At 51.0% G+C, this 23,665-nt stretch overlaps 1 protein-coding gene across 1 annotated transcript in view; it reads right to left on the bottom strand.

The window, feature by feature from the left end:
* Positions 1 to 23,665, bottom strand: part of VDR (vitamin D receptor) — a 51,340-nt gene that overhangs the window by 23,012 nt on the left and 4,663 nt on the right. The window contains exons 2-3 of the mRNA XM_036251926.1: positions 8,617 to 8,698; positions 5,219 to 5,366 (exon numbers count right to left, since the gene is read on the bottom strand). Coding sequence (XP_036107819.1) covers positions 5,219 to 5,364 — 146 coding nt within the window. The 5' untranslated portion in view covers positions 5,365 to 5,366; positions 8,617 to 8,698. The remainder of the gene's footprint in view (positions 1 to 5,218; positions 5,367 to 8,616; positions 8,699 to 23,665) is intronic.

Raw genomic sequence — 23,665 nt, forward strand, 5'->3', positions numbered from 1 at the left:
AATAGGCCCCATCAGCCCCAAAGCGTGAAGCGGAGGCTGTTTAAAGGACTCCTCGGGACTAACCAGCCGCTGGGACAGAGGCATACCTGAGACGTGCGGCCTGGAAGGGAGGGGTGCCATCTGGCCATCCCCTCTGCTGGCCCTCCGCTGTCATCGCACAGAGCAGATTCATGCCAGCGAGCCCTGATAAGAGGGCTGAGTCCCAAAGAAATAAAACACTGGCCAAAAGAAATGTAAGATCTTCATCATATCTTTACAGCTGCTTTTCTTGACAACGCCAGTGATAGTCCCTCTCCAAAGACTCTGGCTTTCTCTCCCCAAGCTTCCAACATTGCTCTTAGCCCGTCCATAGAGAATGCCCCTCGTTCTCTCCATTCACATCCTTGAGCAGCTGTGGTGGAGGCCAGCGCCAAGCTGACCCGGACAAAGTTCTGACTTCTTGGTGACTCATTGACTTGAGCTCATAGCATAGCCTGTGCGGACCTCCTCCTCTCCTCTCTACTTGTTTACTCTGTTGACTTTTAAGCACTTTGCATTTTAAGTCATTGGACATCTGCCCCATTTCTCTGCTTCCCTTCACATCACAGTTGCTATGAATACAGCCGGGCAAACTTCCTGAAAGTTGGAACATTCCTTGTGCTCCTGGATCCTCGTCGGCCTCCCCTTTGCCCCCTGCATTCCACAGCACCTGTCCCTGACGAGGTCCCTGAGAGCCCCATGGCTAGAAATCCAGAAGGATTTCTCCACACTGCCTCTGTTGGCGTGGCACCTGGCAACATACAGCTGCACAGTGTCCCGGTTAAGGAGATGTCAGCAGGGAGGACGAAGACAAGATGAGAGGCAAACGGTGATCTGCTGCTCAGTCGTGCCTTCCAGCACCACCTCTTAAACTTCAACATAACCTTCATTCTCTTCATCCAGGGGTCCCCCTGATTGTCTTCTCTGTTCTCTACACCTTTCCCTTTATATTAGAGCCTGGGAAAAGCCATTCATGACTAGAGATTCATCCACACTCACAGGTCATCCACTACATAATATACTTTGTAGTCGACCTACATAGTTCCCCCTCCAGCCTTACTTACCCTCTGGTTGTTAACATATAGCCAAGACATATAACCATCTGTCAGCCTGCTCATGCACTGGAAACACCACCGTCCTCTGAGGATGCTCATGTATTACAAGGAGCAGGAAACGAGAGCAAGGTGAATTCGTGTGTCGGAGGACTGGCTCATAATTGTCTCTAATTCCTGGCCATACAGCAATAGAACTGTCCAGCCTTCATAATCACACTTCGCTTTGATTGTGAGTCTTGGGCCTGCTGGGAGGATCTAAGCGTTCCTAAGTTCAAGAGAACTATGACGAGCTTTACAGGGAAAACACGTGTTAGACAAGCTTTGTTTAGACATGAAATCAAGGTTAATAAATCATATATATAAATTTAAAAAGGTGTCTTTAAACAAAAAACACACACAAAACAAGGTTATGTATTGATCAATTGATGAAACGTTGTGGTCAGTAGCTTACAGGAATCTGACACGGTATGTCCCCTAGGGGCTTTGATTATGAGTTTTGGACCTGCTGGGATGACCACAAATAGCTCCCAGAGCAGTTAAGTCTATCTTAGAAGTCGATGAAACACTAAATGGTTCAACAGGATTACTGGTCCCCAGGGCTTGAAAAATAGCCAGTGACCCATCACCGAAGGGACGTTTTTTCCTTGAGAACTGCCTTGAAAAGGGTGAGTGAACTTGGGAGAAAGGACTTGGTCACATGTATCTCTGCATTCCCAAGGTCACAGTGCTCCTCCAAACAGAGACGGTGACCACCACTGACACTGGGATCCGGGTTTCACAGAAAGAGGTGACAAGGGATTCTCAAACAACTATTTGAACTAGACTAAAATGGAAGAATACCAAATAGAATTTGAATGAAGCAAAGGAGGAGCAGTAGGGAGAGAGGGAAAGAGAAAAGATAAATTACATAAAGCCAGTCCAGTCTTGTTATGCGCGGTAGTTGCACTCTATAAAGTCAACTCGAACACTGAATTAGCGAATTCTGAACCACCACTCCCAGGGAAGATACAGGGTTAGGTTCCCGTGAACCATTAATCACAACGTTTTTGTTCATTGACCAACACATAACCTTATTTTGTGTGTGTGATCTGTTTAAAGACACCTCATTTAATATATATGTTGTTGATTTGTTAATGTTGAACTCGAGCTTGAACCAAGGTATCTAACACGTGCATTTTCTCTATAAAGCGCATCACAGCTCCCTGGCACTTGGGAACACTTGCCAACATTTCCCACCAGGCTTGGGGGCCATCTGAAAGGTGACATCACCAGCACAAAGTACAAACATGCAAAAAATGTGTCACAAGCAGACTGCAAAAAGGACACTTGTTTATAGCACAAGAACTGAAACAGTAGGCAGAATGTGGCCCTCAGCCGGGAATGTGTGTGTCTTTCACCACTCTGCACGTTCCCACAAATGACCACAGAATTGCTGCAGGTATTAATTTGGGGATTACAAGTCAATTTTAGCAGGTGAGAATATTTGCAACTACAGAATCCACAAATGATGAGGATTGCCTCTGTGTGTGCGTGTGTGTGTAGCAAAACTCAAACCAAACCGCAACGGAGATGTTGGCTCCTCACAAAGTGCAGCCAAGCTCAGTTATTAAGACAGAGACAGTGAAGATACACGCAGACCGAGGGCAGGGTGACAAGACAAAAGCAGTGTGCTGTCCATAATGCCAGGACTTGCAGGCAGGGGTTTTGGCCAGCAGCCAGCAGCAGACTCTAAGGGGTCTTGAAGAAAGGGGCAAAGGTGGTTATGGTAGCATAATGCGTCCACAGGCAATGCAGCCACACTGTTGGTCTGGGTGACATGGATGTGCAAAGTGCTGTCCCTGTCCATTTGCCATCTCCCACACTTGGCCCTGGATATGAGAGAACCTTTCCTCCCTCTACCCAGATGCCTAACACAGTCTTGTCCCAAGGATTCGGACCCTCTAGGTGTGTCTGAAGGCAGCAAGCTCAGGTGCAGAGCTACTCTAGTGAGGAACTGACCTCCGGCATGCCATAATCCAACCGGAAGCCACTTATGGGTCCCATCTTCCAGAGCTGAACCCAGTGGTAGGTGGCCTGGGAAGAGAGGGGACCTAGGGCTGGGTTCCAAAATTAATCAAACAGCACCAAGAGCTGCTGGAGACCTTTGGGTTGTAGACTGGTGAGACATGACCTTTGGTGAGAGTCTTCATATGACCAGCTCCTTAGCCCAATGTCTGGATCATAGATGCTAATTAAAATCTGATGAGGGCCAGTGGGGCTCAGTTGGTTGGGCATCATCTTGTGCACCAAAAAGGCTGCCGGTTAGACTCCTGGTCAGGGCACATGCCCAGGTCACAGGCGCAATCCCCAGTAGGGGGATCAATGTTTCTCTCCCTCTCCTTTCCTCTCTCTCTAAATATCAATACAAACATATTTTTAAAAATCTGGTGAGGGAATATGTGAAAGAAAACACAAAAGGAGGGTGGCTGGCCAGAGAAACTTTTGTTTATTTTCTTCGGGCAGGCGTCCACCAAGAACATCAGTGTTGACCCATCGTACTAAAAAGTAATATACTTATATTATACTTTGTGTTTTTCAAAGCACTTTTATATATAATCTTGTTAATCCTCAGGTTAAATCTACATAGTGGGAGAATTATATATTAATGTACCATGTGGTTAGTTGAGGTAACTGAAACAGAGAAGTCAAAAGGTTTGAGCAAGGACATACAATTAACTAATGGCATGGCCAGCTGTACAGCATTTCTGACTGGTTTCCTGATAGGAAGCAGGCCCTGATGGTGCACCCAGACTCCTCCATTAGCACACAGAAGCAGCCCCTTATTCCCAGGCCCTAACCAGAAGGGGTCCAGGTGGCACCTGGCACACTCGGCCTGGGCTCTGGAAGGCCCACCCTGTGGGAAGTGCAGGCTTCAGGCCAAAGGAACGAGAAACATGGCAACAGACCCAGAGCCAGCGATGCTGCTGGTCTGGTTCCCCAAGCTGGGAAGCAGGCTGCCAGGAAGTCAAGCGGGCATCCCGTGCCAGGCCAAACACGCAATTAGCACCCACAGAAACCCCGCTGCCCAGCAATTACTCAAGGCAATGAAACTCCAGGCCTGCAGATTCCCAAGACAAAAGGCAGGTAAGCCTGGAGCCTGTGTTTCTAGAGAGCCCAGGAGCCCCTGAGCCAGAGGGGATCCACACAGGTCCTGAGGCCTCTGACTCACTGTCCTCAAAGCCAAGAGCCTTTCAGTTCAGGGAGCCAGGCCCACCTCCATGTCCTTGTCCTGGACTCGGTTTGCTCTTTCCGCTCTTGATGGCTACAGCCCTGTCCTTCCCTTTACCTACCTCCACCCAAGACTACTGTACCAGCTCGTTTCTGGATGCCTTCTTCCAGGTTCTCTCCCTCCAGTGTGCGCCGCACTCTGACTCCTCACGTCTCCCAGTCCCATCCTGTAACTTGTCACTTTCTCATCCTCCTGCCCTGGCTTTGAGTAGGAACCTCCTTCATTAGCCTTTCCAGCACTTTCCCCGTGCTGTTTGCACGAGCAATGCTGGGCTCACAGAGAAAGAGAAGAGGCTGCTGGTGAAGAAACTGGCACTGACCGAACAGGAATGTGGCACATTACCGACCCTGCTGGGCATTCGGAGCTGCCTTTCCAACCTGGGACAAGCAAGCCACAGGTGAAGGAAGATATGGCATAGATCAAGTCTGGAGGACCAACTAGGGGTGCAGGGTCCTCCACTCCAAGAAGTAGTCTGATTTGTATGGGAGAACAAGCTCCGAGGTCGAATTCTTGGGTTTCCCCAAGGACAGGCCTGTCTCTTGGATTAGGAAGCTGTTCATGTCAACTGAGGAGGAAGTTCACTTGGAAGGATAGACACATGGGTTAGTGCAGAAGGCTGTGGGTCGAGGGTTCATGGAAAGGTGGGGACCTACATAGTGACCTCCAGAGAGCATTTTCTGAGAGGATTAGAGAACACAGATGGAGTGAGGAGGGGGGTGAAAGAAGATACCCCTCACCAAGCCCCTGTGGTTCCCAGCGGCTGTGGGAACTGGCACATGCCATGGCACAGTGAGGAAGGAGACATAGAAAACGCAGGGGTTTTCTTCATGGGAAATCTTGCTTCCTCTCCTTCTTCTTGCCCTTGGGTCGGACTCACCTGAAGAAGCCTTTGCAGCCTTCACAGGTCATAGCGTTGAAGTGAAAGCCTGTGGCTCGGTCTCCGCACACCCCACAGATTCGAGGCACATTCCGGTCAAAGTCTCCAGGGTCAGGCAGGGAAGTGCTGGCCGCCATCGCCTCCATCCCTGCAAGAACAGCAGGCAGGACATGGCCAGAGCTGGAGTCAGTGCCAGGGTCAGCTGGCATTCCCTGCACCCCTTGCCCCCATCTGCCGGGAGCTCAGCGGAGCTGGGCAGCTCCCCAGGGCCCAGGCCTGAGCAGGATGTGTTTGGTGCCCTCGCTACATGATTCTCCATAGCCCAGCCTACCCTCCTGACACTCTGCTGGTCGTGAGCAGAGGCAGGGCTCCCTTCCCAAGACGGGCCTGAACTGTGGTGGCCACTGCGGTGAAGCCGCTCTTAGCATGGCTTGGAATCTGATGGCCTGGATTCAGAGGCTGCCTCTGCCACTTACGAGCTGGGCTACGTTGGGTGAAGTGATTAGCCTCTCTGAGCCCCACTGTCCTCTTCTGAAGAATGGAGTTTTATTTTCAAGGGTGGAGGGAGGATTATATGAATGGACATATGTGCACCATTGGCTTTAACTCCACTGGCATCAGCAGCAGGTCAGAGGCCTCTGTGTCGCCCAGTGCCCCCTCCAAGAGAAAAGGAGGGGACCACCGACAGCCTCAGACCTCACATGCAGAGAGAAGCCCTCGGACACTCTGTTCTTGAGGGTGAGGGAATAAGGACTTACATGCCCACATGGGAGCTTTTGTCCCTCCTGTCCTGGCTCCTCCCAACTGGCTCAGGGCTACAGCGGCCGTGTGTCCCTGCGGTGCTGTGCCGAGGTAATCAGACCCTTCCCTCTCCCCCAGCATACGCTTAATACATTATTTTGAATGTCCTTCTGAGTAATGTGAGTCATATACAATGAACTGATTTTGATTTCAGAGATGGCTTTTATAAACAAGCATTATCACCTAGAGATGGATTTCACACTTGAGCAAAGCGGGGAAGAGATAGAGCAGTGGTTCTCAACCTTCCTGATGCGGCGACCCTTTAATCCAGTTCCTCACGCTGTACGTGGGCATATCTGCGTGTGGGCAAACGCGCCTGGAGACGGATAGAGGAGCGGTGTCTCGGTTCCTAAGACCACTGGAAATGTGTGTTTTCCCATGATCTTAGGCAACTCCTGTGAAAGGGTAGTTCGACCCTCAAAGGGGTCGGACCCACAGGTTGAGAACCGCTGAGATAGAGAGAACAAAATATAACAGCTTGGAGAACTCTTGCCCGGGAAGCGGCCGGCTTAACTCTCCCACCAGGCAGAGTGGGCCCTTGGCGCACCCGCAGCCTCTGATCCTGAAGGCTGCCAACCTCAGGCCTCCCTACAATGGTTCCAGACCCTGCTGCCTCCTGGTTTTATCTGATTGCTCACAGGGTCATCACAGGTTGAAGTGGCCCCTTGGTCCCACAGCTTGGGAGTCCCTCAGGTCAGAAGAAAAATCAGAGAGAAGGCTGGTTATGGGGGAATAAGCACCCTACTCCCTCCCACCCATGGTACCATGTCCTTCCACGCGGAGGTAAGAGAGAGAGAGACTCTTGGGGGCCACTGGGAGGCTCTGAGCTTCTTTTCCATGGCTGGGCACATGATGTCTGGGCCAGGGTTTGACACATCAAAGCCCATGAGAGTCTTATTTCATTTCACCTTCATATCACCCCAATGAAGTAAGTGCTGTTATCATTCTCTTTATAGAGGCCTGGAGACGCCCAAACCTTGAGGTATCTCTAGCAACTATGATTACAAAATGCACAAAAACAAATACTAAATTTTAAAAATTCCACAACGAGCTTCAAGCCCAGGGAAGGAAGGGGGGTAGATAAGGATGGGTGGCGCTGTCAGTCCCAGGGGGGTAGAGGGGACCCTAATCACAGACAGATATAGTAGGTCCCCCAATTTCCTCCCTCAGCTCTTCCTTCCTGGGAGCTTCAGTGTACTGATAGTGACACCGTTGCCCTTCCCTGTCGTAGCTAGATTGACACTTGTTAAACTGTAATGTTTCTATTTATCTATCTATTGAGAGAAATTTTTTTTAAAAGAACAATGCAGCCCTGGCTCGCATGGCTCAGTTGGCTGGGCGTCGTCCTGAGCACCAAGACATTGCTGGTTTGATTTGGGATGCCTGGTAGGGGGCGTAGAGGAGGCAGCCAATCAGTATTCTGCTCTCACATTGATGTTTTTCTCTCCCTTTCTCTCTAAAAAATCAATAATCTATTAAAAAGAACAATGCAATGATTGCCAGAAACCTTTGAGGGGTGAGGTGGGAACAGGAAAGGGCATGCATTCTGTAGTAGTCACATTCTATTTCTTTGAGTGGTAGGTATCGTATTATTAAAACACTATTTTTTGTTTTATATGCCTGTCTGTATATATAAAATATTTCATAAATTTAAAACAATTTAAAAGGAAAATAAAAATCGGCTGTTGCCGTCAACAGTGTCCCTAGAGCCCATCCCAAGTCTAGGCTGACTCCCCGGCTTCTAGAGCATCACACACATCTAACATGTGGGCAGGGATCCCAGAGGCCCAATCGCACTGCAGGGCAATAGGAGAAACTGTCTAGGATGCCTGTGGCTTAACCCCAGGTCAGCTGAGATGTTGCAACTCCCAGTCATCATGACGTTGCCACAGAGTCTGCATCATCTGGGAGCCCAACCATCTGGTGGAAAAGGAGAAGTCAGATGTGGGGGTTGGGGAATATCAGTCATATCTGTATAAGAAATGTTCAGCATCACAGGGGCATATTAGGAGATGCTATGACACAAGGGGGCTGGGACCTCTCAGGGTGGGGTATTGCCTTGATATCAGCAAGGCTTCTGGCCGGGGGATGGGGGCCCAGGCACTGCTTTAGGCAGGACAGAAGGCTGGTCCTGGTAGCCAGAGGCTCACTGTGCCAAGGACCGTTTCCAGGTGAGCTGAAAGAACATGCAGCCCTGCTTGGAGTTATTTGCTGCTGCCAGGAAGCCAGAGCCCAGGACCAGAGTCCAGAGGTGGAAAAGAAGCCCAGGCCTCACAAACGGCACACAGGCAGAGACTGGAGGGCAGGAGAGAGCAGAGGAGCTGGGAGCTGGAGAGAAAACATCACCGTGTTGAACAGCCCCCAAGGGTCCCAGCCGGGAGTCAGCAGGTCCCTCCCTCAGAGGCCCCACGGCCACTCCAGCAGGGCTCTGGGTCTCAGCTGCGGGCTGCTTCGAATTCTGCTGACACAGGACCAACCCGCATGTGTAAAGCCCGGGGTAGTATCCTTTTCCTTCTTCTGCCCAGCACCTTCCCACAGCCCGCCCCTGCCCTGGGACACAGGGCCATGGGGGTTGTAGCCGATGAGGAAACACCCACCTGAAGGAGCAGGGGGGCAGGTAGGTCGAGCCCAGGGGTGCCCTTCTGTGAGGTCTCACAGACACTTCTGACCAAAAGGACTCTGAAACGAAAAAGGGGGAATGCTTTATCTACAGTTCAGCACTAACCTCATAGCCAGTCCTCTAAGGAGCCCAAAAAGCAGGTGACAGAGGCTCTTTCCAAGGACATTTGTTCCCGGATCCGGGACTGAAACTTGACAGAAGTGACTTGTTGAGGGCAGGCATGCCATGTCCTAGCTGGCAGGGATGAGGGGCGGCGCCAGGCAGCAGGCAGGAGGGCCATCCCTGCGGCGGGAGGAGCAGCATCGGCTGGAGGTCCTTCCTTCACAGCAGAGTGCCAGGAGGGAGGAGGGCTTCTTTCTAAGGGGGCATTCCTGCTCCCGCAGCCCCCACCCCGAGTTGAGGGGTTCTTAGAGAAGCAGAGCCACAGGGAGGCCTGGCGGCTGCTGAGGGCAGGAAGGAGACGGGCACCCCATGCAGGACACAGAGGAGCCTAGGAGAGCTGGGGACCGTGGGGGCTGGGATTCGGCCCAGGGCCTGGCCAGCTTCAGAGACAGGTGTCTGGACTCTCCTGTCTATGGAGACTGGGTGTAGGCGGAACAGCGCTGCAAGGGTTAAATCCAGCTATGCACTTGCGAACAGGATGTTTCTGCCACTTTTAGCTCTTCCCCAGACATTTTCTCAACACCCCCGGCCTCAGTGGGGGCTGAAGGTGACTCTGTTGCCCAGACTCTGGGTTTTAGTGGCATGGCGGGTCACCAAGGTGCTGGCAAAATTTCACCCTTCCCATTTCCACCCACACCCAGCCTTGCTTATCCACCCATGTGCGCGCGCACACACACACACATACACACACACACACACACACACACACGTCTTCCCTTCACTGATGCCACCAGGAGGTGGCTGGGAAAGTATATAGATAAATAGGTGCCTGGCCCTGCAACCTGGCCAAGGCCTCCCAGGTGGGGAAGGCCCAGACCCCCAGCTTTTGTTTCTCTGCCCAACTAAGATGGGGAAGGGGCTGCCAAGACCTGGGCCCAGTCCTACGACGGCCAGCCCACTGGGCCCACTTGCCACCCTCTCGGGCACTGTCAGCCCCCACAGAACATCTGAGGAAGACGCCAGTGAATCATGAGCTGAGGTAACCTGGGCTAGGCTGGCCCACTGCCCAGGACCTTGGGTGGGAGGAGAAATACCTGCTGGGGACAGACATGCTGTCACTTACCTCCAAGCTAAGTTCTCTTTTGCTCCCTCTACTTGTACTGCCCAAGGCCTCAGCTGACCACACACTTCAGGATTCTACCCCAGGGCCGTATCAACCTCCCAAGCTCCCTTCTAGCTCCCAGAGGCAGGTGAGTGCCAAGTGGGAACAGAAAGGACCTGTCTTCCTGCCCTCCACCACCAAGACTCCCCGAGGTCACACATGGGAGCCAGGTAGACCACCAACCGCTCTTGAGTTTAAACAATAAAGTGTATGGAGTGCCTACTATGTGCCAGGCTGCTGCGCCCACACATGACCTCACGCAGGCCTCATAGCATCCTGTGAGGTGAGCAGCAGTCCCCTTTACAGACAGCAACACCAAAGTCCACTTGGAGTGACCTGCCGAGGGTTCCATGGCCAGGCGTGGTGGTGCCAGGGGTCAAACGAGGACAGGCTGACTGCCATGCCCAAGTGCGTCCCTTGCCTCCTGCTGGCTCCTCCCATTCCAGTGATAACCATCAGGGCAGACACTATCACTGTGCCAGGCCCTGCTCCAAGCTCTTCACGTACTCACTCATTCCATCCTCACAACAACTCGCAGCTGCGGACCACTGTTATCTCTGTTTCAGGAGTGGGAAACTGAGGCACAGAGAAGTCAATTGTCTCTGGAGCGCAGATGTGAACCTAGGTATCTTAGCCTCGAGTCTTTGCTCTGCTGCCTTTCCCAAGGGAAATATCTGTCATTTCCCCAACCCCAAGCCCTGGACGCCTGTCGCTTCCCCTGAGTTAGGGAGCAATGGAGAGAATAATCCCCAGGCCATGTTTTTTCTTCCCAAGGCTCCCAAAACCAGAGCACGGCAGGCCTCAGTCAGGATCCCCGTTCTACCAGCCAACTGGGAAAATACCGTTCCACCCACCAGCCTCCCCTCCCCATGCAGCGGGATGGTCCTTGTCAGAGAGATCATCTTAGAAGTAGCCCACAGGTCCAAGCGCATGGAGAGTGAGGCAGACACAGGGTGAAAAAGGACAAGTGGAAAAACACCACTTAATACCTGCCCCCCTTGCACGTCATCACCCCCGCCCCCAATTCGTGTTCTGAGTCCACCGATGCCCCACTGCTTCTGCTGGGGCTGTCCCCAGAGCAGCCTCTCCTGCCTCTGCTTTAGAAATACCCAAACCCCGCGCAGAGCACAGAGAAGCAGAGGTGGCAGAGCTCGACCCTGCAGAAAGCCCCTGGCTTCCATTGATCTGGGGTCTGGATCCCACATCAAACGCCTGCCTGAGCCTGACCCCAGGCCTGACCTCGCCTTAGCAAGAAATGAAGAGATAACATGTTTCCTTCCAGTCACCTAAACCAAAACCACTGCTTCTCTTACGTGCCTGCCTGCCAGCTCACACGACAGGCGCCCCATCTCCCGGTGGCTCCTGTTCAACGGGCCTTTCCAGGCAGCGTCTCCCAGGACAGCCTCATGGAGCGGTGGCTGCAGGGTGTCCTGGGCGGAGCCCTGGCAAGACAAGGATCAAACTGCCTCTGGGCTCATGTTAACTCCACCACATTCACTGGACCCCCTGGGAGTCTTGAGTGTGATTGAGCTGCGACTCTGGGGGACAAGTGGTAGATAAGAAGTCTAACCTCTAAGGACTTTTCTGGCTCTGAAAATGTGCAGCTCCAAGGTCAGAATTCCCATCATGATGAGGCCTTAAGACCATCCAGGAAGTGAGATTCCCCCACTTCGCTTTCTTCCTGACCCCTCAGTAACCAGACGAGTCCCAACATACGTGTTTGTGCCCGTGAGGCCCGCTCATCCTCAGATGCTAAGGGGCAAGAAAGGGCGTGAGCAGTGTGGTCCCCAGTGAGCCCCGTGGAGATCGGAAGCCCAGCAGGGTTGGAACAGGAGTGACCAAAGCTGGCCTTTCCTATTGTTGATCTGAACTCAAAGATCCTCCTTCTAGAAAAAAATGGAAAACTGAGTGATTTCCCAGCAGAAGGGAAACAATTCTTCCTCTTTCTAAAACTGGTACACACAGAGTCACCTCACGGGGGCTCCCTCTGGAGTGGGTCAGCCTATGTGCACGCCCTTCCTTGCTTTTCATTTCATCGTCCTTTCAACTCCGCCCATAGAGTGCTCAGCACTGCATGATCTGCCTTACCTTTCTTCTGTCATGTTTTTATGGAGGTGTAACTTAGACACAGCGACATCACAGCCAGCCAAGGGGACGTCCTTTCTTCCTTCTACTATCCCTAACATATACCCACATTCTTCTTCCAGAACAGCCTCAGCATTACCTACCTCCCAGAAGAAGCTGAGGGAGAACAGAGCAAAAGTGAGGGCAAGGGGAGAGAAAGTGTATTGTATAAATAGAACTTGTCCACACCATGTCATGCCCTCTGTCTCCCCAGTTCCCGCATGTACCTATTTTAAATATGGGTCATAACTGTTAGACATGATTTTCTACAGACTACGATTTCCAAAGTAAAACCAAACAAATACCAGTCATCTCAGAACAACTCGAGACTGGAAGGAAACAACACTACCTAGTCTAACCATCTTAAATCCCCTCTGTAATATTCTAGACAGTTTTCTAGCCGGAGCTTGAATATTCTTCCTGATGGAGAACTACCTTCCATGGCAATCCACTCTCTGTGGATGACTCTATGTTTAGAAAGTTCATCATGTTGCTTAAATCACGGGTCCTAGCCCAGCTCTTTGCAGCCACCTGAGATGAACCTACGGGCCATTCCCACAGTGTCTCCAGAGGAGGGGTCAGCTGGGCCACCACATGGTGCCATCGTGCAAATTAGAAAAAGGGGCTTATTCCTCTTCTGCTGAAAAGTTGTCATAAAAATAGAAAAATGTACGAATGTTATGATGTGAGTGAGGTTACAAGGGAGAGGCTACATTGAATTGGATTCAACCTCAGAAATTTTCCAGGTATAATCTTGATTCCTACAGGGCAGGAAGGGGTGAACAGATCGCGTCTGCTTCTGTGGCCTTCACCTGAAGAGGGCAGTTTTCAGCCCACCACAAGGACCTGCAGAAGTGTGAGCAGCTGCCTGAGCTTGGCCAAGCCGGGGCTTCTTCCTCCACCCCAGCTCCACTGTTTCCAGGGTGGGCAGGCCCCAGCCCGGCAGCTGGAAGGCCACACATGAGGTATACCAAACTGTGCAACGACTGACTGAGTGATGGGAAATGAAGTGGCTGATGACCCCGCAGTTGCACAAAGGTGTTTAGCCCTGAAAGTGCTTCTTTTTTAAAGCTTTTTTAAAAATTGATTTTAGAGAGATGAAGACAGAGAGAGAACATTGATTGGTTGCCTCTTGCACATGCCCCGACTGGGGATTGAACCCATAACCTTGGTAAGTGCCTTGAGTGGGTATCAAACCTGCCACATTTTGCTGTACAGGACGACACTCTAACCAACTGAGCCACACTGGCCAGGGCCTGAAGGTGCTTCCTAATTAACCCTTTGGGGAATAGACATCACCTTGGAGGACCTGCTAAAGGATGCCCCATTCAGTGTCAAGGGTTAACAGGTGTCTCCATGGAAACTAGGCTACAACTCCCACTCTCCTGGCCATTCACCAGGACGCTTTCTTGGCTGACTGTCCTGTCACTCTTGGGAGCACTGGTAGCTTCTCAGAGTTGAGCAGCATCCAGAGGCAGGGTCTCACGAGGCCCCAGGCCATGGGGCAAGAGACACATAGCTTACTTTGATATATTTCCATTTCTTATCTACAGCAATTATTCCTACAACTGCTTTTTTCCAGTGGAAACTCTGCCCTCAGCCTTGTCAACAAGATTTCTGGGTTGATTACTGCTCTCCATGTAACATGCCCTGTCACTGTTGGAAAGTGTGGGCAGTGACAGTGGCCAGTGAAGCATAGAGAACAAACCCATTCATAAGCTGCAGCCCAATATCTGGTTTTACAGTTGAAGAAACTGAGCCCGTCGGAGGGCAAGCGACTTGTGTAAAGCCACACAATGAGGGAGAGTAACTCTCCACCTTCACCCTGGCCAAAGCCCAAGACCTCTCACTACCAGCCTGGGTAGCTTCCCGGGGGACAAAGTTGGGTGGAAAAAAAACGAGCCATGGGAGGAGGGGGAAGTTTCATTCTTCAGCGAAGGGAGCTGTGGGAGGCCATGAAGGAGGCCTGCAGGAGGACCACCCAACACAGACCCCACCCATACAAACAATACAGAGAAACCAAGGGGCGGGTGAGGGTTACCCTCGCTCCTGCCTAACCAACTCCAGCTTCCTGCTCTGGCCTCCATGGACTGAAGAAATGGACGAGGACTCGAGACAGGGAACATTTTCGAGAGAAGTGGGATATGACTGACCTGTGCTCTCCCTATTCTGGATTGCTTTCCTGAGATACTAGAATGAGGGTACTTCCCTGGGGTGTCTGCTACAGGCTTGGAGATCAAGGAATAGAAACCAAGGCAGCCCGAAGGAAGAGCATCAAGAATAGCATGAGAGTGAGGCCAGCCCTGCTCTGGGGAGACCCGAACCCCTGTTATTGCTGCTCCAGCTGATGACTAATGGAACCCATCTCAAAACCCCGATAGCCTCTGAACAGCAGGAGAGAGCTGCTTCTCTTTCCCAAGTGATTCCCAAGCCCAGATTTTAGCCCTCTGGGGACCTGTACCCAGGCTAAGCATCCCAGCCCAAGCCCACCTGGGCCCAAGTCCAGCCCTGCTCAGTCAGATGGCTTTGAGGCCCACCCAAGTCCACCCTGGCCAGCCTTCTTTTCCTCCTCTTTCCTCTGGGACCAGTGTGATCTCCAGATCCCTCAGACTCTTCCTACATTGTGTGAAGCTCAGTCCCCGGTCCCCATTCCCACCAGCTCTGAGAGACTCAAGATCCTTGACATCATGTCTCTTGCTTTCCTCGCAGCCAACACAGCTGATGCCCTTGGTTACCCAACCACTACCCAGCTTCCCCAAAACCCATCCCTGAGACATGATAGTGTCTCGGTCCCAGGGCTGTTGTGGGACCGAGACATGTGGGTCGCGCTCAGCAGGGCTCCTGGCCATTTAATTTAAGTTAGGTCTCATTATTAGAACTAGAGCTGTTGTTAGTACAACAGTCAGTGAGCTCGGGACCTGGAAAATGAGGAGAAGACTTGCAGGGCCCAGAGAGGGGCTGTGGGGGTGGGAAGCCTGCTCTCAGTCCCAAACTCTCCACCCCAAACAAACGTCCTGAGAGCCACATTTCTGCTGAACTGGGAAGAAACTGACCGCCCCACCCATTGGCTGTGGCTTTAAAAAATCTGGCTGCTCAGCATGGGGAGAAATGGATCCCTCCACTGTCCCTCCACCAAGCTGAGAAGCTGAGTCACACATCTGGTCTTTTTCTCCACAAGGAAGAAAGGCCTGTGGCCCCCGAGGTGTTGCTGATTACTAACCCTCCTGTGCTCATCATCCTCCCTTTCCCTGTCTCTGTCCAACCTCCCGTGTCATCCAGAGCTTGTCCTCGATCTGTCATGCATCCCCTCTCCCCCAGTGGGGCCTGGAGCTCCGCAATCCCATGGTGTCCCCACCTGTCATCAGGGCAGTGGCACCTCCTCACCCCACTCCCAGTCGTCGGTGCACGCAGCAGAGGCAGAGCCCTGGGAAAGGCTGCAGTGCGGTGCCAGGGGGCTGGGACCGAGGTGACAGTGAAGGTCGCAGATGCCCTGGCAGCAGGGTGGCCCTGCCATGGCCCCTAACCTAGACGCTGGGCTGGCCCTGGCTCAGTGGGCCTGGACTCCTGGTTGCTTCCAGTTCTTGGAGGCTTTGGGAGGCCATTCACTTATCGTGGGATAGATTCTGAAGCCGATGCCAGAATCAGTCAAGGATCCGTGGTCCTCTGAGATGGGCAGGGCTGGGATAACTCTCTACCAGGCAGCTTCCATCTCATAAGGGGTCCTCTCTATCTTCTGGGTTGTTAGTGACGGGTGGACACTCCTCGTGTATCCATGAAGCTTCTAGGGTCCAGGCCAAACAGGGAGGTTCCCGTTCTTTTTAGGAGAAGAGCAGTCCCCCAAGATGACACCAGCTGCTCCTCAGTTCCTGATGAGAATGATTTCCCCCTCAAGAGCTTTTCCAGAGCTTCTGTTTGGTTGGGTTCCAGCATTCTTCTGTGCAGATGTCCTCTCGGGGCCCCCCTTGGAAGGCCAGGGAAGCTACAGCATTTCTTCTTGGCCTCACACTGTGGTGGCCATTGGTTCTGGCCTCTGATGCTTTATCTTTGACAGTCACCCCTGCCTGGTTTTAAGCACTCGACTACATGGCAAGCCCTGTACTAGAAGTCACAGACACAAAAGCGAGCCACACACAGACACTGTTGTCTTAAAGTGCACAGTCTACTGGGGGAGACCAACAGGAATACAATTCAGTACAGTCCATGCTACGATACAGGTAAGCAAGGTGTGATGGGAGCATTCAGGAGAGCACAGGCCTTGTGTTGGCGAGGTTCGGGGTGGGGGGGGGGCGGTGTGACTTCCCAGCCTCTCCCCTGCGACAGGAAGGACGGTAGTTCAACATGGCAGTAGTAAGAAGGGTAACGGGGGTCCTGGGCCTGCAGTACATGTGCAAAGGCTAAGCAGCAAAAGGGAAAGAGTGCATGTGAGGCAGAGAAACTAGCTCCGTTTGGCTGGAGGGAGAGCGGGGCCACCAGCCATTTTGATAGGAAGTATATTCTATTCTTTCTTCTACTAAGTACTTCTTCTACTAAGCCCATTGAGTCTTGAATACCAGGAACGTTTAATTATTGTAATAATATTTTGAAACTGAAGACTTTCGTACTCCATTCAGATGCCCATTGCAACCTGAATCAGCCTTGAGCATTGTAAAGAAAATTAAAATGGACCTCTCCCATCTGTTCATTTGGAAAGTACCCCCCAGGTCGGCAAGGCAGCGGCCCGCTCCTGGCGCCCGGTTCAGGTCCCAGCTGCACACCCAGAACCACCACCCCGGTCCTCCTGGGGGGGGAATCCTCTACCCTGGCAAGAGGACATCAGTAACTGAATTGGAAAGGAGAAGTAGAGGAGAGAGTTCTGAAAAATTCAGCCCAGCTGAATAGGGTAAGCTATGTTTTGTGACAGAAAAAGAAAAGAAAGACAAAAGGTTCAACAGGGGCAGGTGGAAACTGGTGAACAGCTCAGCCTCTCGTCACCAGTTTGATCTATATTTAATGCATCAATCTGTCCAAGGTGGCCAGATAGGGTTGCTGGGCACAGGGAGACCTGAGTTACCCGGCAGCCAACTGGTTGCAACCCTGACTCCACCCATCAGCAGAGCCCACTCCTCTCTTCTGGTCAACAAGGTCACTTCCTGTTTCCAGGAATCGCTCTGAGGAAGGGCATCAGCCACAAACACACGAAGGTCACAAACAACTTGCACCATGGACACGTGGGCACATGCCAGCGTATGCTCTGAGTCAGGGTGTCCATACTCACTGCTGGTCAAAGTCACACCAGCCCAACCTTTCCCACAGAGCTACGATAGAAGATACCCTTTTGTTTCAACGTTTCAGGTCAATATGTCTAATCTGTCAGAAGGATTCTTCCCCAAAGCCACCAAGAGGTAATGCAATAACTGCCTTTGTAGTAATCCATGCAACCTCTCCAAACTATAACCTCCCTCCCCCAGCCCTATCCATTGGCCATCTTCCTCTTCCTTGTTTTTCTGTGGTGCCCAGGGCAAAGATGGCACAGATTTGTTACACAGAGCAGCATTCAATGCTGCCTCAGGAGGCTCTGAACCAGGGTCTCTAGGGGAACCACTTCTTTCCTTCCTCAGCCGTCAGCTGTCTGCCCCCCTTCCCCACCCTGGCTGCCCACCTAGGCTTCTGTACAGGGTAACACTTCCTGCTCCCTCACTCAACACTCTTTCCAGCAAAGGCAAACGTCCCTGGAGAAGGGACTAGATGCAGCAGCTCATAGCCCGTGCTCAGCTAAAGGAGCTGTGAGTGAAAGTCCGCACCGGCTGGCTGGGCAGGCTCCGCTCTGTACGCCGGAGCTGCTGCCAGTTAGGCAGCCTGATGGGCAGGGAGAAGGCCAGTGGCTGTGGCCTATCACCACCCTGTGGGGAGAGGTGACGTCCCCTCCACCCACCACTTCCCCTTTCTCCCCCACCTCTTACTTTTCCCAGAACTCCCCCTGACCTGAAAAACAACTCTGCAGCCAGGCTCTTCAGGAGCCTGGGATTGAAGTTTAACAGAGACGAAAATAATTCCATAGTGAGCTATTTTCTGCCCAACTTTGGGAACAATAGCTCAGGGTGACGGGCGATAGGGGGTAGGCATGGGAGAAGGCTAACTACTGGGCACCCAGCATCAGGGTAGGGCATTGTTTTCCATGCCCACCTCACAATTCCTTTGGGTCAGGATTTTCAGGGAGGTGGGGACCTTAGTCAGGAGCTCAGTTTCCCCACCTACCTCCACCTGTGGACCCCAGGTGAGGAGTGACGGTGGCAGGTGAGGAAAGGCCCTGGAAGCCCGGGGTCCCAGCTCAAGGGGTTCCAGACCTCCATGCCTACTGCTCTCCTAGGGATGGAGAGTAAACAAAGAAAGCACGGCTACTTTACCAAGCCTCAAAAAGGGGTTTCTACACCCATTTGCCGATCCCACAGGACTGTTGTATTAGCAGAGATGAAATATTGAAAATGTGTTATAAAAATTGTTATATTCCATTAAAAAGTTAGTTATGAGTTTTCTACTTTTCTCCCAGGTATTTATGAGGAGGAGGAGGCCTGGATTCAGTGTAAAGTAGGGTAGAGGTTGTGAGAAAACGTTCTGAAGTATTCCATGGAGCATGACCCTGTCTGGCAGCATGAGGCCTCGTAGCCGGGAAGGCCCAAAGTGCAGATCACGCTCGATAAGTGCCATTCATTGCCTACCAAGCCCTCCAAAGCATTCCACTTTGTTTTGCCTTGAGATCCTTTCCTTACTGAGTTTCCTTTTGATCTCTCTAATCAAAACTTTCTTTCTAACAAGTGTGGGGAAATAACTGATTGGGGAAAACATAGTGGGGGAGAGGAAAAAAGGAAGGATCAAGAGAGGATTCATTCATGGAATATCATCAGACTGAAAGATTTCATTATAACGCTCCAGAAAAAAAATCCGCTCTGCCTTATACAGTACCCAGGGAGAGTGATCATTCAAGCCTTTAGTAAGAAATCCTATATAAACAAGGACTTTCCTGGTCCCATTCTATGTAACAGGCACCCGTTAAAAGGAAGAAACTACCAGAGGACACACTGGAGGCCTGAGGGTAAACTTGACTAGGATGTGCTCTGTGTGCCACCCCACCCCCATCACCACCAGTGATTATACATTTTTAAATTAATTGTCACTGTTTAAAAAGCAGAGAGATCGAACTTTCAGGGGGAAAAGATCTGGATGTCTCATTTTCTATGTTAAAAATTAGATAATTTGGCCACACTGAGCTGCAGTTCCAGTGACAACCCTGCTGGCCTGAGACAAGTCTGCCCTATTGGCGAGGCTTGTGCCCTCTGGTCCACCCCACCAGCGTCTGCATCCCTCTGGCCTCACTCATCACCCCCTGGCCCTAGCCCCCTGGAGCCGGCCCCAGTGCCTGCGGAGCTCCGTGGTCACAGAGACAGAAGGACGAGGTGAAGAGAACAGCCTGCCTGAATGTGACCCTGCCTTTCCTCCCTCCCAGCTGTGTAACCAGAACCAATGACCTGGGCTCCCCAAGCCTCTGTTTCCTCGCCTCTAAAATGAGGAAAATAACAATACCTACCTCATAGGTTGCAGGACTAACAGGATAATGCCTGTGAAGTGCTGAGCACAGTGCCTGGCGCAAGGCAGCTGTGCAGTGAGGTCAGTGCTTGTGATGACGCACCATCAGTTCAATAACGGGAGAATCTGAGTTGCAGCCCAGCTCTTTAAAGATGTTTTAGCCACACAAAGCAATTGCCTTCCAAATCTCCTTTCTAGTTTGGGGGACTCGGCCTACCAACAAATGTATTTCCATCCAATAATCATCTCTTGTGTGTTTCTGTGATGGGTTAGGTATTGTACTGAATGGTGACACTGGAGAGAGAGGTATCAGACCTGTTCTCAGGGGCTCACAGCAGAGTGGGGGTTGGACAGTCACAGCCCTGTCAGGTGGAGATAAGCACAGAGCTCTCCCCAACCACCCAGGAGCTTAGCATTCGAGAAAAAACTGGGGATGTGTGTGACTCTTTTCCTTCTAGGCCAAACCTTGCCGAGCTTCACTGAGAAACACTCAGCGGCACATCAGCTCCATTTCACCTCCAGATTCTTGGGCTGCACACTTGAGTTCTTCCACTGCACACAGGTCAACATGATTCAGTTCAACAAAGCTGTTCAGATCTCAGATGGAGTTCATTATAATGGAATTTTACCTGAGGCAACCCATCCCCCACTTCTTAACATCATGGCGCCCAACACGTTGGTGCACTTGCCAAATAGGGTGGACAGGAGTAACTTCCCGGCCCTGGCAGAGGCTGGGCAATTCAGAGCAGTTTGGAACAAAGAACACTGCCCTGAAGGTGTTTTCCAGCATCCTCCTGGCCAGCCAGGAACTGTCCCACTCACCCTCCACTGGCACCCCCTGCTGCCTCTCTTCCAAGCCGCCTTAGACGGGGGGAGGGAAAGACTGAAATGAATGACTAGACACTGTGGGAAAGGTAGTGAGCAGTCTGTTGGGACGGTCAGCTACTCTATGATATGTAAGCCTCACAAGGGCCAACGGTTGATGCAGACAGAAACACTGGAACAGAGTTGGGGGTGGGGGTGGTGGAAGAGTTGGTGGGGCCCTGCCACTGAGCCCCGCATGAACCTGGTGACCAAGATGAAGTCCTGAGCAGAGGTGTTCCTCTGCCGCTGGAGCTGACAGGCACAGACTAGATAAGTAATTACAGGATTTCGGGCTGGGGTGGCCCATGCAACTGCCCAGCCAGCCACATTCTCCTGTTCCGTGAGTGGGCAGCTGGCTGTTTATGTGGCTGGCAGGACACTGGGTATATCTAGCACCTCTTAAACCCAGCACCCCCAGGAACAGTGTTCAACCCTGAGAAAAAGAAGGGGTTCTCTGTGGGCATTCTGCTCCTTCCATATGTGTCCATCTCTCCCTGCCCATCCTTCAGCCACTCCCTGACTCTCAGATTGGACAAGTCAGATGGTCAAAGGACAAGGCCAGACTCTGAATTATCAGTCAGTGGAGACTATTAAACTTCAGTTCACCTCACCTGGAGCCTTGAAATGATCAAGAAGCCCTGGACAGACATAAATTCCCTCACAGTCCCCAGCCCCATGTGCTTTGATTAGCTAGCACACACATGATTTTGTTACTCCCATGTCCTTTTCTAAAAATTGATGCCCAGGGAAAATATACATCCCTCTCAATGCACTTGACAAAAATGCAATTCATTGGGTATTAATTGAGCACCGACACTAGGCTCTTGGGTAAATGGAACAGAACGCCCAGTGTGGGGGAGGATGTGAAGCCATGGGCTCCCTCACCCACTGCTGGTGGATGCTCAGTGAGGAAGAGCTTCAACTGCACCCAGAGACCCTGCACAGGGTTCTCCATCAGGCTGTGGCATGTCTGGAGCCACCCAAGCACAACACATAAGACTGGCATATGCAATAGCCAGAAACCAGGTCCTTAAGTCGAGGATAATACAATGATTGTAGTTGAAAGGGGCTTCAGAAACTCATCTAGTACAACTTTAGAAATGAAGTCTGTATCAAGTGTTGAGAGGATGGGAAACATTAATTTTTATTCACGACCGTAAGGAGTGGGGTTTGTTGTTGCTGTTTGTTTGTTTGGTACAGCCCTGTGGAAAACAGTTTGGCATTGTAGAGTAAAGCCAAACATGGAATTTCGTGTGAATTAACAATCCATCCCTAGGTATGTGCTCTAGAGGATGCCTACACACATGCCAGGAGACGAGCACAACATATTCCAAGCAGTCTTATCTCATCATAATAGCCCCCAACTGAGAATACCTCAAACGTCCATCAGAGAAAGGGAGGACACACACATGTGGCAGGTTCTCACCATGGTCTCCTGCACCGCCGTGAGAACTAATGAGCTACAGCTGCGTGTATTGACATGGCTACCTCTCAGATACTGAGTAAAAAAAAAAAAGTGTATCACAGAGAACATAAATGTATATAAACTCCAAAGACAGGTAGAACTAAATATATTGTTTTGTCAAACATACATAGACGATAACTCACAAAGAAAAGCAAGGATATAATTAACCTAAATTCAAAATATTAATTACTGTGGGGTAGAGGATGAGGAAGTAGGCGCAAACTGGCCGGGAAAAGAGTACTTCTAAAGTACTGCAAATGTTCCCTTCTGAACCTAGACAGTGGGTACAGGATATATTATATTATCCTGTCATCTATACATAAATGTATTGTATATTGTGTGTGTATGGTATACTTTACAGTTTAAAAAATAAACTAAAGAACGGAAGAATCTGAGAAGCTAAATAACTTTCCCAAGCTCATCAGCTAACAAATGACAGAAAGGGAAATCAATTTACCGAATTTGAGTTTAACCCAGACATCCATTCCTGGACTCCAAAAAGACCTCTCCAAATGATGAGTTTCTGGTCCAGGACACTTGGAAACAATTTTACTCTTTTCACTCTTCAGTTGCCGGTGTTTTGCACAGTGCCATTGACGTATATCCCCTGAATGACTGTCTGCACACGTTTTCTCAAGGGCCTGTTTCATGCCAGGCACTTGATTTACATCGTCTTCAATCCTCACACAATCCTACAAGGGAGTTATTATCACCCCCAGTTCATAGATAAGAAAACCAAGATTCAAAGAGATTAAGAAACTTGCCCAAGGTCACAAATTAGAAAGTGATAAAGCCAGGATTTGAACCCCAAGTGTGTCTAACGCAAACCTTGTGTTTCTCCCATTCCACCAGGCTGCTGGCACAGCTTCTAATGGCACTGCCTAAAATGTCAGCCGTATACCAAGCAACCCTGGGAACCAGAGCTGAGGTCGGCAGGCTGAACGTTGTCTCCTCCTTCTAACCCTGTGTCTGGGCTCTGGCACTCAGAGTGGTTTGTAAGGCCAGGCCCAGCACCAACGAGCAGTGTAGAGCAGTGGTCACGGGTTAACTTTGCAGCCATGAGCAGGTTGGTGCATGTCTTTAAACCTTGTTTTCCCCATATACATGCTGGAGAGAAGAGTAACTTACTCCAAAGAGAAGCTGTGATGATGGAAGGAGACAAGCAAAGTGATGGGCACTATGTCTGGCAGAGGCTATCAGATGAGGCTCGAGTCCACTTTTCCCTCCAAGGGGGCTAGATTCAAGAGGATTCTTTAAGGCAGTGGTTCTCAATCTTCCAAATACTGCGACCCTTTAATACAGTTCCTGATGTTGTGGTGACCCCCCAACCATAAAATTATTTTCATTGCTACTTCATAACTGTAATTGTGCTACTGTTATGAATCGCCATCAGAAATATGTGTTTTCCGATGGTCTTAGGCGACCCCTGTGAAAGGGTCATTTGACCCCAAAGGGGTCGCGACCCACAGGTTGAGAACCCCTGCTTTAAGGGGTAGGCAGGAGGGGAAGAGGTAAACAAGGCGAGAACAGCTCCCAGGCAATAAAGGGACAATGGCCTTTTCTTTAGTTCATAGAAGATTATCAATAAAGTAGCTTGTTTGAAATTGAAAGAGTGTTTCTTATTTGCCTTCCAGACCATTCAAGTCTTATTTGCTCCCAGGCAGTCACTCCGCACAGAGCTACTTCTCTCCAGTTCTTGTCGGCTGTTTGTACCCGAGTGAGGACTGCCGGAGAGGCACGGAGACCGGA

Source organism: Molossus molossus, unplaced genomic scaffold (assembly GCF_014108415.1).
Source record: "Molossus molossus isolate mMolMol1 unplaced genomic scaffold, mMolMol1.p scaffold_m16_p_10, whole genome shotgun sequence".
In the NCBI taxonomy this organism is placed as follows: domain Eukaryota; kingdom Metazoa; phylum Chordata; class Mammalia; order Chiroptera; family Molossidae; genus Molossus; species Molossus molossus.